Source organism: Anguilla anguilla, chromosome 2 (assembly GCF_013347855.1).
Source record: "Anguilla anguilla isolate fAngAng1 chromosome 2, fAngAng1.pri, whole genome shotgun sequence".
Lineage (NCBI taxonomy): Eukaryota > Metazoa > Chordata > Actinopteri > Anguilliformes > Anguillidae > Anguilla > Anguilla anguilla.
The window spans coordinates 9,055,718-9,072,020 of record NC_049202.1 but is presented as its reverse complement, the minus strand read 5'-3'; the positions used below and the strand labels follow the sequence as shown (position 1 = coordinate 9,072,020).

The 16,303-nt window shown below is 42.2% G+C and overlaps 1 protein-coding gene across 1 annotated transcript in view; it reads left to right on the top strand.

Annotated features, from left to right (window-relative positions):
• Window positions 1–12,858: 12,858 nt before the first annotated feature.
• Window positions 12,859–16,303, top strand: part of LOC118221910 (myelin and lymphocyte protein-like) — a 4,768-nt gene continuing 1,323 nt past the window's right edge. Inside the window, exons 1-4 of the mRNA XM_035407339.1 lie at window positions 12,859–12,989; window positions 13,867–14,034; window positions 14,838–14,966; window positions 15,973–16,303. The exon at window positions 15,973–16,303 is cut by the window's right edge and continues 1,323 nt beyond it. Coding sequence (XP_035263230.1) covers window positions 12,906–12,989; window positions 13,867–14,034; window positions 14,838–14,966; window positions 15,973–16,047 — 456 coding nt within the window. The 5' untranslated portion in view covers window positions 12,859–12,905 and the 3' untranslated portion in view covers window positions 16,048–16,303. The remainder of the gene's footprint in view (window positions 12,990–13,866; window positions 14,035–14,837; window positions 14,967–15,972) is intronic.

The following is a 16,303-nucleotide window of genomic DNA, read 5'->3' as shown; positions in this document are numbered from 1 at the left end:
CAGGTATTACAACACAACGGCTGTGTGAAATATTTTAAATGTTGACTGCGACAAGTCATCTGTGTGAAAATATTTTATGCTGGGTTCCTGTAAGAAAAGGGAAGAAAAGCACAGGGGTTTGATTTCCTTCTTTGTTCAAACCAGGTATTTCAGTTCCTGATGGGCCAGAACAAGCTGGCTTTCTGAGAAACATGGTGAGACACAACTTCACTTATCTGTTGCGTCTATTTTTGTGGAACCATTTTCCAGTGGTTACAGGACAGACTTGATAAACACGACATGGGTGTCTCACGCAGTTTCCTGGAAAGAAATCGTGCTGTTCATTTGTGGAAAAGCGTTGACTGGTATGTGACAGACCGGCTCTTTCCAAACAGATCTTCTCTGCTGTGTTTTTCCTCAGTTCTCTCTCCATTTGGCTTGTGTGGCTGCAGATGTAGTCTGCAAATGTAAGGAATGCCAATCATGTGGAAGTTTCACTGAAGAAATGTTGTTGCCTGGGACCAGTGCGTCTTTTTGTTGTTTTGAGAGCACTGCTGTAAGTGTGATGCAAACATCCACTCCTGGGCATCTCTCTATGTACATGTCCAGCCCAAGATCACGATGACCGTGGTACTACAGAACCATGGGAAAATCCACAGCTTACTTAAGATCAGAACTGCGACTGCAGATGAGAAGACGCAACACTGGAGAGTTAAACAGTTTTGAATGTTACTTAAATAATAATGCCCAGACTTACGTTTCTTATTAGAATGAGGGTTGACGCACAAAATGTCTGTTTCCATAATGTCAGATATCTAGTGTTTAGTTTATGGCCTTAGAGAGGGAAACAGTGAGTTGTATACAATATCATATTGTTTCTAAGAATGTGCCCCACCCCCCTCCACAAGTATCACAGCAAATGTGCTTGGGGCAATTTAAAATCTCCTGACACCCTAATCTAGGCGGGTGATCTATGGGTCTCAAAAGAGAAAAAAAGAAGACACAGGACCTTGTTAGAAAGATAATTCATTCAGGAATTTTTTGATAATAATAGCATAGTGCTTTGCCCTGCATCCAACAACATTCACGGTTCACGGTCAGCTTTTAGGTAGGCCAGTCCTTTTCTTAAATGAGTCTGACCCTTTTCTCTTCCCTCCTGCACCTTGGCATCACCCAATCAGGGCAAAAATCCTCAAGCCATGCTGGGTAAGGTATTTAAGATGGCCACAGGAAAAAGTTGTGTTGTGTTGCAGTTGGTTTCAGAGCATTGGAGAATAGGAGTTTTTCTCTTTTTATTTTGCTGGTGGTTCCTTGGTTGTGTGTTTTGGGCTAGTTTCCTTTCATCCTGTGGCGCTTAAACTGGAAGTGGGTAACACTTTGACATGGTCTGGCTTATCCGTCTCTCTCTCTCTTTTCTGGTATTTGCAAATTAATTGTTTAATGTTTTGTATAATGTCTTCTGTTTTGTAATTTATAAGTAGTGAGCTTGCATTAATCTAATTGACTGCTTCATATTGAAATTATTTATTGAATCTAATGCTTCTCACATTTCTGATTCACATATCATGTAGTTTTCACATCAATATGTTTCTCCCCTACTCATTAGGGATAAACAAAACCACATGATAATGCAATTTAATGTGACATAACAATTTTTGTACACACGTCATTCTCCTAACAACTGCAAAATATGGAAGTTACTTGTTTATGAGACTTGTGGCAAATTACATAAACCGACTGTACTATTTATTATAGGGGTTTTACCACGCAGACGTGCTATGTGCATTTCATGTTCTCTCTTCTTTGGTTGGGTGAAGACCTGTAATGTCATCTTCAGCCACCAGAGGGTGCGTCTCATGTGTCTCATGAGTGTAGCACTGTCCTGTATTTCCGTCATGAATTGCTCCAAATTCTGCACTTTTCTTATAGATATAATATCTACTTGTTCATAGCATATCAAATACTGAGTGCTGAATCTTGTGCAGGGCTTTGTATTACCCTTGAACTCATGAACACAGAGGAGGTCTGAAGCTCAGTTTATTTCGATAGTTTCATAACTTAGTTTACAAACGTTGCCCAACACGAGAAGGGGTATACGCTTTAATAAACATACTTCGGTTCATTTTGTACATTCTGCATTCTGTCTTATCTGTTGAATGAGCACACATTCCTGAGGATCAACTATTTTCTTCCTGACCTGAGAGTCTAATTTATAGTAGAATTTGGTTCACTTCTTTGTGACGCCCTTGCCCTTTTGAATTTCCTTTCAAAATTGCTATGGAAACCGCAGCGCCCGGGACAGGTGGACGTGCGAGCTTTGGCGGCCGCGCCTTGCCGGGGTGTGAGCAGACAGAGGGCAGAGCGGGCGTGTGGCTCTGTATTTAGAGCACACTCCCGTGTTTGTGTACATGCTGTGACCGAGTTGTGCTGGTAGTGTCCCATCCGGGTGCTTTCGGGGTCACAGTGGCACTGGCGCAGAGGGCAAAGAGTTTGCCTGAGTTGTCACGCCTCCGGAGTCCCACATGGGTGCCAGTGGCGGGGCTCCAGAAACGTGTCATCATTGCACACAGCTGTCAGCAGAATACATCGTATAAAACAGGCCACATTTTTAAACAGTCCCCTTTAGTCCACCAAAGTGTCCAATAGCACAGTGCTACAGTGTGTTAAGTCCCCTTTAGACCGCCAAAGTGTGCAAGAGTTAGCACCTTGCTATAGTGTGTAACAGTACCCTTAATACCGCCAAAGTATGCAAGAGTTAACACCTTGCTATAGTGTGTAACAGTACCCTTTAGACTGCCAAAGTGTGCAAGAGTTAGCACCTTGCTCTAGTGTGTAACAGTACCCTTAAGACCGCCAAAGTATGCAAGAGTTAGCACCTTGCTATAGTGTGTAACAGTACCCTTAATACCGCCAAAGTATGCAAGAGTTAGCACCTTGCTATAGTGTGTAACAGTACCCTTTAGACCGCCAAAGTATGCAAGAGTTAGCACCTTGCTATAGTGTGTAACAGTACCCTTTAGACTGCCAAAGTGTGCAAGAGTTAGCACCTTGCTCTAGTGTGTAACAATACCCTTTAGACCGCCAAAGTGTGCAAGAGTTAGCACCTTGCTATAGTGTGTAACAGTACCCTTTAGACTGCCAAAGTGTGCAAGAGTTAGCACCTTGCTCTAGTGTGTAACAGTACCATTTAGACCGCAAAAGTATGCAAGAGTTAGCACCTTGCTCCAGTGTGTTACAGTCCTCTTTAGTCCGCCAAAGTGCAGTGGTTAGTGTGGTGCTATGTACAGTGTGTAAAATCCACACCTTTTTGAAGTGACTGTGCTTCTGCTCCGTTTGGTTTTATTTCCATGAACGACATTCAATACTATTGTTTGGTTTTCTTTAACAGAACATGTATGTGCTCAGTACAGAATATGGCATACTTACAGGTGATGTGATATGATATAATTATTATTTATTAGTTTGGCAACTGACATAAATTCTATTTGATGTATAATACATTTTATTGTACAGGATAAAGCTGAGTGCCTGGACTGGAGAGTAAGGAAGCAACCCGGCTCACCCTGCAGTTGCCGTTCAGGTTTTCCCAAATGATTGAGTTATAGGCACGCCTAGACACCTGCACACGTCTGCTGTGGCTGAGAGGGAGGGGTTACAGCAGAGCACTTCCAAAGAATGCTGGGTGGACAGATCTGAAAATAGGTTCAGTTGAGGCTCCTCCTCCTCCATACAGCTCTGCATGACTAGAAACTGGGCGGAGGCATTTAAACAGGCGAGACCCTGTAATATTTAAGATATGGCTGCTGTGACATGTCATTCCAGGTTGAGACAGTTGATCTGATTAAGGCCAGTGAAGACATATTTTCACTCTGACAGTGTTCCAATTTTGCTGCGTAACAGTATGGAGCAAAGAGACTCTACACACTGTTGGAAGGTGCTATTACACACTGTAGCAAAGAGCTTACGATTCATACTGCAGCAAAGTGCTAATGGTTAATACTGCAACAAGGTGCTGTTACACACTGCAGTGAGGTGCTAATTGTTACACAGTGTTGCGAGGTGCTAACTCTTACACATTGTAGAGAGCTGCTAAATGTTACACACTGTTGCAAGCTGTCAACTGTTACACCCTGTAGTGAGCTGCTGACTGTTCAAGTCGCACTCAGGCACAGGCTAACTGATCGTTGCAAAAAACACACAGCTCATCTGTATTAGAGCTACTAGCCTGTAGCCCTGACCGCAGGGAATCGTCACTATCGGCAACTCGCATTACAGCTGATGTGTAAAAATGCAGGCAGTCCCGCGAAGAACAGGAACGGTTGACGGGAGCCATACCTGACCTCCCACGCCCTCCTCCTCTGACAGTTTGAGCAGTGTTCTCACAGGAGGGGCCTGGTATGAGTCAAAGGGGGTTAAATGTGAACGGTTAAAAAACACCTGATTTATTGTTTCCATGGGTACAGGGATGGTCACGGAAACCAAGAGAACAAACTGACACATGGACGTCGCATTGCAGAAATAGGAGGATCTGGAAATTCCGGTTCATGATACAATATGCTCACATCTTTCAAGGCTTATCATGTGAATGTTTCTTCATATGAGCAGAGCAAGTTAAAAAAAAAAACTGCATGAGACTGCAATTCTGAGACGGTCAGATAATGTTTTATATCTCTTCAACAGCCCTCATGTTAGCAATGGCAACTGCCAAAGTAGTTAATCTTTTGTATAATTTGCATAATTCACTGACGAAACATTACAATGGTTTTCTTTAATGGATTTCTCAGCCACTGACACACTGACACTGCATGTGAATACATATTGTCCTGACCAAGTGTCAAATTTAGGCTTGGGCCTTTCCCTTTGGCTCAGTACAATACCTCAGGAGACTGTAATTTTCCGTGGCTTGAAGGGCCTGGGCACACGATGGTCAGTGAGCTGTGGCGCCTGTACGTAACCTAACCGTTCATAATCGCGCTTCTACATGACATGACTGCTCTTATTCCTGGCTGTACATGAGATAACCATTCATAATTGTGCCTCTACATGACATGACCAATCATAATTGTGCCTGTACATGACATAACCATTCATAATTGTGCCTATATATTAGATGACCATTCACAATCATGCTGGTACATGACCTATCCATTCATAATTGTGCCTGTACATGACCTATCCATTCATAATTGTACCTGTACATGACATAACCCTTCACAGCCATGCCTATACATGACATTACCCTTCATAATCCTGCCCGTACATGACATAACCTTCATAACCATGCCTGTGCGTGACATTAGCCTTCATAGGCCCGGTGTGTGGGATTATTCAGAGCTGGGAAGGTGTGGACACAGTGAGAAGGGAGTAGCATTCGTGACTGCCAAGTGACATTATGTTTTTTTATGATTAAATCTTATTGTCGTATTGTCATCCTTTTCAGGTTTCAGTAATTATGTTCTAAGTAAGGTGTGGATACTTCTGGCAAAAGCTGCTGATTTGTGTGAGGCTGTAATGTTTTTGAACTGAACTGACATGGTTTTAGGAGCCCACAACAATATTGTTTTAAGGTCATTATACTGTTTTTATATATATCAAACCATAGTCAAAATCAATGTTATTTGTGTAGTGCTTTTAACAGAAAACTGTCACAAAGACTCTTTACAGAGTGGCAGAAAAGAACAAAAACAGAACAAGAGCAAAAAGTAGTTGAAGTCCAAGTAGTAGTCTAAATTAGATTTAAAAAAGTCTAAATTGTTTAGTTCAGTATAATGTAGTTTAGAGGGGCAGGGTGATATATCTGGAGCTGCGTCAGGGCACGGCCATGAAGCAGGGGAGGAACAGGGCTGCAGTGGTCCATGACCAAGGAGTGGAGGACAGGGCTGGTGTGATCCTGTGAACTCAGGGCGAGGAAACAGGCTGGTTGAGTTAGTGAACTCAGGGCAAGAGAGAGAGGCAGGAGCCCCAGGGGAAAAGAACCAGAAAAGATGAGGTTAGGCACTATAAAGTCTGTCAGCACTCTTAGTAAATGTAGTCTCAGTGCCTAAAACCTAGAATAAACACTTGGATAGAAGCTCCATCCAGTCACATCCACAGCCACCAGTATACAACCCATGATGGCTATGGCAGTCACTACTGAGAGTCCTCCTACTGGAGCACCAAACCGCTTTAAATTTATGTTTTAACCTTACAGGGCTAACTCAGACCATACATTCATAGATTAGGCTAAACAACCTTCCTCCCTGTGCCATAGCCCAGGACAATGATAAGCGAACATCTGGTCCTGCTGGCTTAAGTACTACTAGTATGTTTGGACATCCGCATTTAACTTCATAATCACCATGATTAGCAATATTTCTGGGCTGTTCCCCCCCCCTGTCTTCCATCCCTGTATATGTCACTGGCTGCCTTTCTATAAACATGAAATCAGGGCTGGGCCAATCTGGCCACCAACAAGGTTCTATATTTTCAAGCTCTATTTATTTTCTGTAATGATAAGATATCTGGGACTCTAATCGTTGTGATTGCAAGCAGATCTCTTTTCGCAACAGTGAGTGAGTGAGTTTCTCAATTATTTGATCTGTAATCACGGCTATTTGCTCAATGACATTTTCCCACTATGGGTTCGTTAAGGACACTGTTTGCTCAGTTCCTTTCTGCAGCTTATAGTCTCTGTGGCTCTTGACTGCGCTCTGGTCAGGCCCTGCCCTGCCCATTTTCTGGCTGTATAATGTTCAAAATATTGCACTCAGGGGTGGGAACATTGTCATAGCGCCCACCCGACAACAACAACAACAACAATAACAACAAAAGCAACTGTTGCCGTGGCCCATAGTGGAGGGGGTGGGGCTTATGGCTAGGGCTGCTGAGTAGAGTCCCTGCCATAGGAACCAGACAAGGTGTCCGTTAGAGCTCTCTGGAGCCTCCCTGGTGACCGAGAGGCCAGGGTGGTCGGAGCTTGTGCAGGTGCCTGCAAAAACAGAGGGTGTGGCTGGGTCGAAGAGGGCCAGACAGCGCTTTGCACTGCTTGAATCAGGGATCATCTTCAACTGACTCCTTTGCATTGTCTCTCCTATGGGTGACTTAGATGAATCAGATGAATGTCAGATGAAAGTGCAAGTCATTCTGGATAGGATAGTGTGCTGAAGGAATGCAATGTTTTGTGCTGCTCAAAGTAGCTGAGCTAATGGCACACCAGCAATGCCATCAGATCACTCACATTTTTAAAGGAAACCAGAGCCAGCCGCGGGCATAATGCAGTCTATGTGGTCATATAGTGCCACAACCCACACGTAGGCCACACAATTCAGGTTTTAAAAGCTTTATTTAAAAGCTTATTTTTTGAAAGACAGCTTAATTGTGCAGTATTTATAGGACGTGAATAGCTTTTTCGATGCTATTGTTCTTGCGCCAGTTCCCTGGTCCCCCCCACCCTTCCTGTTTGCGATAGCTTCTGTTACCACCAACCACCCCCCCCCCCCAAGGATGGAAATGTCTGTTTTGTGTTCATAGCGAAGGGCATCATACAATTGTAACATGTCTGGCAAAAAATCTGCGGGAAATGTTTTCCTGTTTCACATCTAAGGAGCCATTTCACAAGTGTACCTGATCCAGATGTGATGTCATCGTACGGCCAGGTCCACGCGGTGAACTGTGTTTGACGTTTATTTTTGTTTGACTTTCAGCATTCCTCGTATCAGGAAACTCAATCTGCTCAAACTCGCCTTTGTGTGGAATGTTTGCTCTTGACTCTTGGTGAGAGACACACTCACGGACTTTATGAACACGGCCAGTGATGGAGCATGCTCTGTTGTGCTGATTTAAGTGGCCAGGTAAGGGGCATTAGGTAAAGAGGCATGCCACACCTACTTTTAATGTTGTCACAGTGCATAGCTGAGCCTACAAGGCATGTTTTCGGATGCAGGGCAATGGTAGTAAGATATCTAGACGGCCACAATTCCACAGCCTCTCAAAATGTTTCATAACATACCATAACCATTCAAAAGGTTTCATAACTTTTCATAAGGTTTCACAAGGTCAATGAAATACAATACCCTGGAAGGTTTTATTTTCCCTTTAACACCCACTACAAGCTGCGATGCAGCGTCTATCTATTTATTTTAAAACTTATTTTCACTCTGATTTTTCACTGTTGTCCCCCAATATGGAGTGTTCAAATTGTATTCGTATGTTGGTTTCAACCCTCCTCCATCAGCAGAGAGTGCAATCCGGAGTGTGAAGGATGGCCTCTGAATGATATTGCGGTATTCACATCCGTTCATGCTAAACACTCGTCTCATTTGAGTTCACTGTGCACCAGGCCTTGCGGGTGCAAACAGTGCTATCTTTCCCCAGGTCTCCTGTTAATAAAATTGATACAGTACACCTAAGAAATGTAGAATAAAAAGAAAAGAAACACTTCTGGCCTCTATTTTTTTATTTAAAAAAGAAAAAAAAAGAAAAACTGAAAACACAATGCTTCGAAACAGCGTGAAAAGACTCACCTACATTCCTAGGCTTTATCTCAACCTCACATCAAATATCAGACAATACTATACCGAAGGGAAGCTGCTATGTTTTGTGGGATCAGGTTACGTTTGTGCAGGGGAAACCAGACCCTGTAAAAAGAGCTCACGGCCCGGCATTGTGCCTGGGTGACAGGGCAGGGAGGGCGGCGGGGATGGAATGTGACCTGCTATGGTTCTGGAGCAGATGCCCACTCCTGACTCCAGCCCCAGGAGAAACACGAGCCCTCAGAAACATCCACCGTAGAGACGCGCAGACTAGAGCGGCTCCTCTGCTGAACAGAGAGGGACGGATGTGTGTGGCCAAGGTCAAGGGCAGCTCTTCAGAAAAGTTCTTTGGGATACAAACGTAGTTAATGTTGGTGTTGGGGCGTGTGTGTCGGGGCCGGCTTTATGTAAGGGTTTGAGAGTCGGCTGCCCGATGGTCTGGTCTCTGTATTGTGTGCTCTGCGCTTCAGAGATGCTACATTGATGACAGCACTGAAGTAGGGGTCGAGGAAGATTACTCTGGTCAGACACAAACAAGAGCTGAACATTTTTCCTTGGAATAATATAGTCTTCCAACTGAGGGTGCTTGGGGCCCAAATGCTGAAAGGAAAAAAACAAAAACAAAAACAAAACTAGCTTTAAAATTCTCATCTAACAGCGCTGCAATCCAACACCACACTGACATACACGTATTGTCCGGCACCGCCAGTGTTGACTAGATTTCCCATGGAGAGCTAAGTATAGTGTAGCTGGATTTGTAACCAGATCTGCGCTTGCGATTGTCCAAGGTGTGCGCGCTAAGGAGCCGGGCTGTAGCATGGTGCTGTCCAGCCAGAGTGTGCTGTTTCCGTGGCGATGTTGTTTACGTGGCTCGCAGGCGGAATCTTTTGCCGCATACCTGCGCAACCACGGTGAACAGAGGCCTCCTGGCACATGACCCGTCTGACAGGAGCAGAGAATAAGCACGGAATGTTTTACATTTTTATCACACATGAGAAAATTCAAATGGTATTTCCATTAGCTGGCAAGGTGAATTAGAAGCCTTTCTGTGATTTGTGTATTGATCTGTATCTTTTGTGGAAGGCCTTCTCAGAAGCTGAGGGGGGGTCACCACAGCCTTGCGCAAAGCTCGTAACATAAACTTCAAACACACGCTTTCGATAAACATCACATTTTAAGGGGAGACTTTTGCTCGTTGGCTCACGGGGGGATTTCAGAGTGGGCTTTAAACATGCTCTGTTAAACTTTATTGCTTTCGCATACAGTTCTGTCGAGAGGTAAAACGTTTCCTTTGTGCGTACACAGATAACAAAACAGCAACCACCACCACCTCACACAATGAGGCTTTGTCTGCTGCTCTTTCGCTTGGGCTAAATTGATTGTAATACAATAGCGCTCCTAAGAGCAACTTTCTCAAGGTATGACTGTTTCTAGACAATAAATACTTATGACTGGAAATTTCATAAAACAGGAAGTGTCAGAAATGAAAAGTACAGATTTTATGAAAAGGGTAAATGCAAGATAATGTGTTGGCTCACAGTGGGACTATCTGGATTTATTTGTCTTGCTGAAGTCATATTCAGATCCAGGGCTGCAGCTATGAATTATCTGGCCCGGGACCAAATATATTGGGAGAGACCCCAAATTTACTTTGTAACAAATGAAAAATAGTTACACCTCGTATTCGCCCCCCCCCCCCCCTTCCCCCCGGGCCCGCGACAAAGTGTTCCCCCCCACCTATCTGTGGCCCTGTTCAGATCTGAGTACTTTATTTAGTCTTCAAATTGCTCCAATGCTCAAGGAACATTACATTTAGTTCTAGCAAAGTTTTTTCTTCATCTACACCTTCACGATCAATCATTGTTAACAACATCTTCAACAACACTGTCTTCATCTCATCACTGCCATCAGTGGCAACCTTATGAGCAGTACACAGATACAGTCTAAAACCTTCAAGTCATGTTTGAGAATAATGTTCATAATTTGAAAAACGCATCTAACTGTAAAAGCTGAAAATGTGAAAATGTGAATGTACTTGCATGGCTACTTTCCCAAGCCTACATCGGGCCGTGGACATGGTTGTTGGATGAGATGAGGATCGGCTGGCTAATTAGTTGATCTGCCCTCTCGCTAGTGGGCCGATTTAGAGCTGGTGTACAGTACATAATGCTAGCATGCTAACGCTTGTTGCCAATGCTGTCCTGATACGTACTGTGTGTGCTTTCTGGGTGAGAGGCAAACCGACCGTTTTCCCTAAGTCTGAACATTTGAACAAGGGTTTGTCCTCCAGAAGCTGTACTGTTCACAGGTGGAGACAATGTTGTTCTGTTGAAGGAAGTGTTGCTCCCGCACCGGTCTCTCTGTCAACAAGCACAGTTTACCCAGTTAAACAGTTTTACAGGTGGACCTGATCCACAAGGGAGATGATGAAGACCACAGCTAAGCACTGCCATTACAAAGGACACTTAACATTCCAGCAAAACACTGCCTCCTTGTAGGGTGGCTTCTGCAACGGAAATATAAAACATTCAAATATACACTCAAACAAATATATTACCAATGTAGCGCAGCACTTGACAATATACTGGAAAATATATCAATATATATTGCTGTTTTAGATATATAACAGGCTGTGAAATATGTAACATGTTGCAAAATATGTTGAAAAACCTGACATATTTACGATATATTACAGTACAATCCATTTCTACAATAGCTTAGCCTGAGCAGCCTTTCATACAAGAGACCAGCCCATCCTGGTCAAATCCATTTCGAGAATTGCATTTCTGAGAAGGCTATGGAAGACAGTACGGTACACAATGGGGTAAAAGAACAATGGGGTTCACACACACTAAAATACAGAGCACACCTCCCATTAGCACAGACTTGCATAACGTTGCTCAGTGAGCGCTTCTGAATTAGCCTCTGGGTAATTCCAGAAACTGAAGCCACAGATTCAAAAACAGTCCATGCAAGCCTCTTTGCAGCTATGAATCTCCATGACACCTGGATGAGATTACTTGTTTATAAGATGGCTGCCACGGATCGATTGTTAGGGAGAGTGTGTGAGTACCACCATTTGATCTCTCAACATTCTTCCCTTTCACATTGAACCACCACCCTCACGGTCAGCAGGAGAGTTTCCTACTCCTGTGGATATAAAATATACTACAATATTCTAAATAAAATATATTATAAAGACCAGAACATATGTATCACACTTCATCAAATATGGGCAAACATCAAAAAAAATTCTACTTCCAAATATGACAGTATATTTTCAAAAATTACAATACTGTAAGATATATTTATCATTGTATTTTCCCAAAAGTCCATATATTTACAATATTCAGCAGTATGTTCCATATCTGCAAGGGTATTTGAAGGGGTCGGGTGCAATTTTCTTTATTTGTTGGCTATGAAAACAAAGATACCTGTATAGTAGAGTGAAGGTTCAGACAATGGCTTCTGTTTATGGCCTTGGATACCTCACCCTAGCAACCGTTTGAGCTCAACTGCCTGTCTTTGCCGCACTCAGTATGGGTAGAGGACACAATCGATACTGACATTTCAATTACAGAGAAGGATGACGGATGACAATGCTGTTACCTATCTCTATAGGCACCGTAACCGTCTGTTTTGTTTTACAGTAACCAAAATGGAGATGGATACACAGTCATCGTAAGACTGTGCAAATGATTCTTACCCAAAAGTGTCAGAAAGTGACACTTCATGTGAGTGCACCTTCACAAGGCTTGTGCACCATGAACGTGATAATGTTTATTAAATTTTTGCCAATAAACACGTTTCTCAAATTGTCTCTCAGAGTCAAGTTGTGAAAAATAGAACGCTGCTTTAAAAAGCTTGGGTCTTGCAAAATATCCTTTGATTTGAAAGTATCTTAGGTCATCTAAACTGTTACTGAACTCATATTACATATTGCTGTTTCTGAACTCAAGTTTTACTGAAGAATAATGGATGTTGATCAATAGGTTGAGGATGAGAGGATGTGCAAGAACACTTGTCTTGCCACCATAACTTAGTGAAAGGTTTTCCTGTTTTCAAGCCTACTGCACCATTAGGTGTTTGACAACGACATGCTTGCTGTACAACAGTAACCCCCTCCTTCTGTGTTGGCCTTTTGTGTTTCAATGCAAACTGTCAAACAAACATGTTATTTAGCACCATGGAGATCTGCAAAACCACTCCTGTTGGCCTGCTAGGATATTCCACTGATTCTAGGTTGTGGAGGCCCAGAATCTTCTAAATTAATTTGAATAGAATGATAGAGAGGGGGGTAAGGGGAGGGAGGAGCAGGCCACAGGAGAGGTCAGGGCACGTCCTCAAAAGGCTAGGACATTGGTGACCAGGTTCATTTCTGTGTTTTCTTGCGACGGCACACACTCGTTTGGGACTATGGCCACGACGTCGAGCGGCTCACTCCCCAGCGGCTGCGGGGTTTTCACTACTGTTCCCGACGTCTTCTTCATTCCGGAGTTTGTGAGTACATCAGCCGCGGGATTTCAGAGCAGCACAGGAACTGGCTGGTTCTGCATTTTGCCTCCTTTCCTGCTTGAACGAGAGGATCCGCAAACTCGTATGGACATGGAATAAACTGAAAATAGAATGAAATTAAATATATAATCAAAATATGGCAACACCTATAAATATATGGATATACATTCACATTATTGGCATTTTAATATATTGTAAAAAAAAAAAAAAAACTTTAAGACATAAAATAATAAAAATATGATTTTAAGGATTTTAAGGAGAGATATAAAATAGGAAAAAAGGAATATATTATGATATGAAAACCAATGGCTTCAGGCAGCTACCATGGTGGGTGAATATTTATGAGAGTGTTATTACATTACTTTGCAAGACATTACTGCCACTAATGTAAAGCATTAATATTTCCCGGAGAGATCTACAATGCAAACACAAGTGTGAAGATCAATGATCAAAGTGGGGCAATTCCCTAGAGGGGGAAAGTATTCTATAGTCCAGAGAGAGACAACAAGTACAAGAAGAGCCAATTTGATAACTAGCTAATTGGACATTTAATGAAGTTATTCAAGTTACACACAAGTGTGCAATAACATGTTATGCTATGCTATGCTATGCTTGCTATGTTATGCTATATTGTTATGTTATGTTATGTTATGATATGATACACTATGCTATGCTATGCTATGCTATGTTATGGTATGGTATGTCATGTCATGTCATGTCATGTCATGTCATGTCATGTTATGTTATGTTATGTTATGTTGTGCTATACTAGAAAGCAGCTGAGGTCAGTAACCTGTGTTCTGACGAACTTTCACTGCTCAGCTAAGTGCTTCTTCACAGTTCCTTTTTCTCTATGCCACAGGTCTTTGGGGGTCTGGTGTGGATTCTGGTTGCCTCTACGAGGGTGCTCATGGATAACCCCCAAGGCTGGGTGATGTTTGTGTCCGTCTTCTGTTTCTTCTTCACCACTCTGTTGTTCCTCCTCTACGTCAGCGGAGTCAACCAGAAGAGCAGTGTGTGGCTAACGCTGGTACGCTTTCCTTTCATTTAAAATCTCAGGGTTCTTCAAAAGCTGTAGAACAATAAATTTATTAAAAATCTATGAAAACATATTTCAATATATGCTTAACGGTATTTCTAAAACGGTATTAATCTACAGTACATCTCTGCATAATATTCACACTAACAATCATCAGTATCATCATTACTACAGTGTACTAATGTAGCTGGCAATATTTTATAAAGTCATTTTGGTTAAGTGGTTGTTTGATGGTGCAGTAGAACAGGCCAACACAGAGACTCTCAGTCATCAGGCCATAAAACACATCACAGGAGTTTTTGCATTATTTGGCACCAGGTTCTGCTGCACTTTTCAGCACTATGAAGTCTGACCCACCTTCACTTAACAGCCCACAGCTGTTTTTTTGTTTTTTTTGCTGAACCCCGGTCTTTCGGTCATTTTTGCATATTTAAGGTGTGGTGCAGATTGATTTTACCAGTCATTATTATGACACAGCCTGGATTGGCTTTATTATATATTTTTTTGGACCAAAAATGTTTTGGATGAAATGACTCTTCTAAGGTAAATATTTAATTTATAGAAGTAAGAAAAAGGAGAATAATAATTACAGCTGCTATATGTTGATGCAAACGAAAAAAAAAAAGAAAACAAATTATTGAAGACCTACCTGAGAAGCTGATATAGAAATGTCTGTTTGTGGCATCTTTTCCCAGTTGGCATTCTTCTTCCGTGAGTCACTGTGATTACGCAAACACTGCGGCTTAATTGAATGGTTAGTTTGCAGGAATTCACACCGGTTTCTGTTCATTCAGGATGTGGCCTATCACGCCCTGGCTGCCTTCTTCTACCTCAGCGCCTCTGTGGCTCTCGCTAACGTAACCATCAGATTACAGAACGATTCTGTCAACTTTAAGTCGTACCAGGAAAACATTGCTGCAGTGGTTTGTATACTATTAATCTTCTCACACAATGCAAAGGAGTTTTTGTCATTGATCGATGGCGTAAACATGACATCACACAGCCTGCTGCAGACCTGTCTTAAGAAGCCACTGTAAATGTAAACTACACAGATTTATAATTTTATATATATATATGTGTGTGTGTGTGTGTGTGTGTGTGTGTGTGTATACATCCTTAAGCTTCATGAATTGTTAAAAGCAGAGATCATCCAAGGAGATTTTAAATTCTCTTCATTCACGATGTCAATCTCTCAAATGAGGTGGCATTTTAATGTATTTTTGTGAAACATGGTCGAAAATAATAAATACATAAATAGACTGGCTGGTCCTCCAGGAGCAGAGTTACGCAGCCCTGCTTTACCAGAGCACACTTGCTGTGTGCAGCCCGTGTAAGGGTAGGGCATGTTCTCAGTCCTGTGAATCAGGGAAGTGAATCTGCTTTGCTCTGGGGTTCATTTACATCTTATGCTCTCAGAAAAAAGGGTATACACTTGTCACCCGAATGGTACATTAAATTGTACCCCTCGTGAGCAATACATAATTTGTTTGTACCTTTTTGCTTGTTATAATGGCATTTATTAGTACCCACATAGAACATTATTGCACTTTAAGGGTACATTTAGGAAATCTGAGGTGTCGCTGTTCATTTAATTAATGGGTATTTTATTTTATTCTGAAGCATGTATGTGTCATTTGTGTGTGACTGCAGTTCTACACATTTTCTCTGCCGCTTAAACCACTGCCCTGTCTTCAGAGTGGCTGCATTTGTGTCACGTGTTTCTTACATACACTTTTATTGTACCGCATTGGTTTTTTGCATTACAGTACGTGCTGTGCATTTTCATTCATATAAGCATGCGTTTATTTCATAGATTACATAGGTAGGCGTTTACGTATACATGCTCATACACGAAAACATATTGAACTGAAAAGACCTAAATTAATAATAATAAAAAAGTTTTAAAAACTCACTGTCGTTCTCTTTCAGGTCATGTCATATGTCGCGACGCTGTTCTACGCCCTACATGCTGTGTTCTCTGCCAAACGATGGAAGTCTTCCTGAAACGCGCCGAAGGACCGGACACTCGACTCAGGATTTGCCTACTTTTGGACATTTTGGACTGCGAGTCCCCCGTACGCATGTCTCTTTCGTGATTTTGCACCAACCAGCTGACTGCTTATTTGCTCTGTTAATTGCTCTGTGATCTTAAAATACTGTTAAATAATATCTTTTCAATGTCAACATTGTGATCTTAAATACTGTTTTCTACTTTACTGTATGTATATTTCGGGAGAGACATTCAAACACTGGTTTTTAA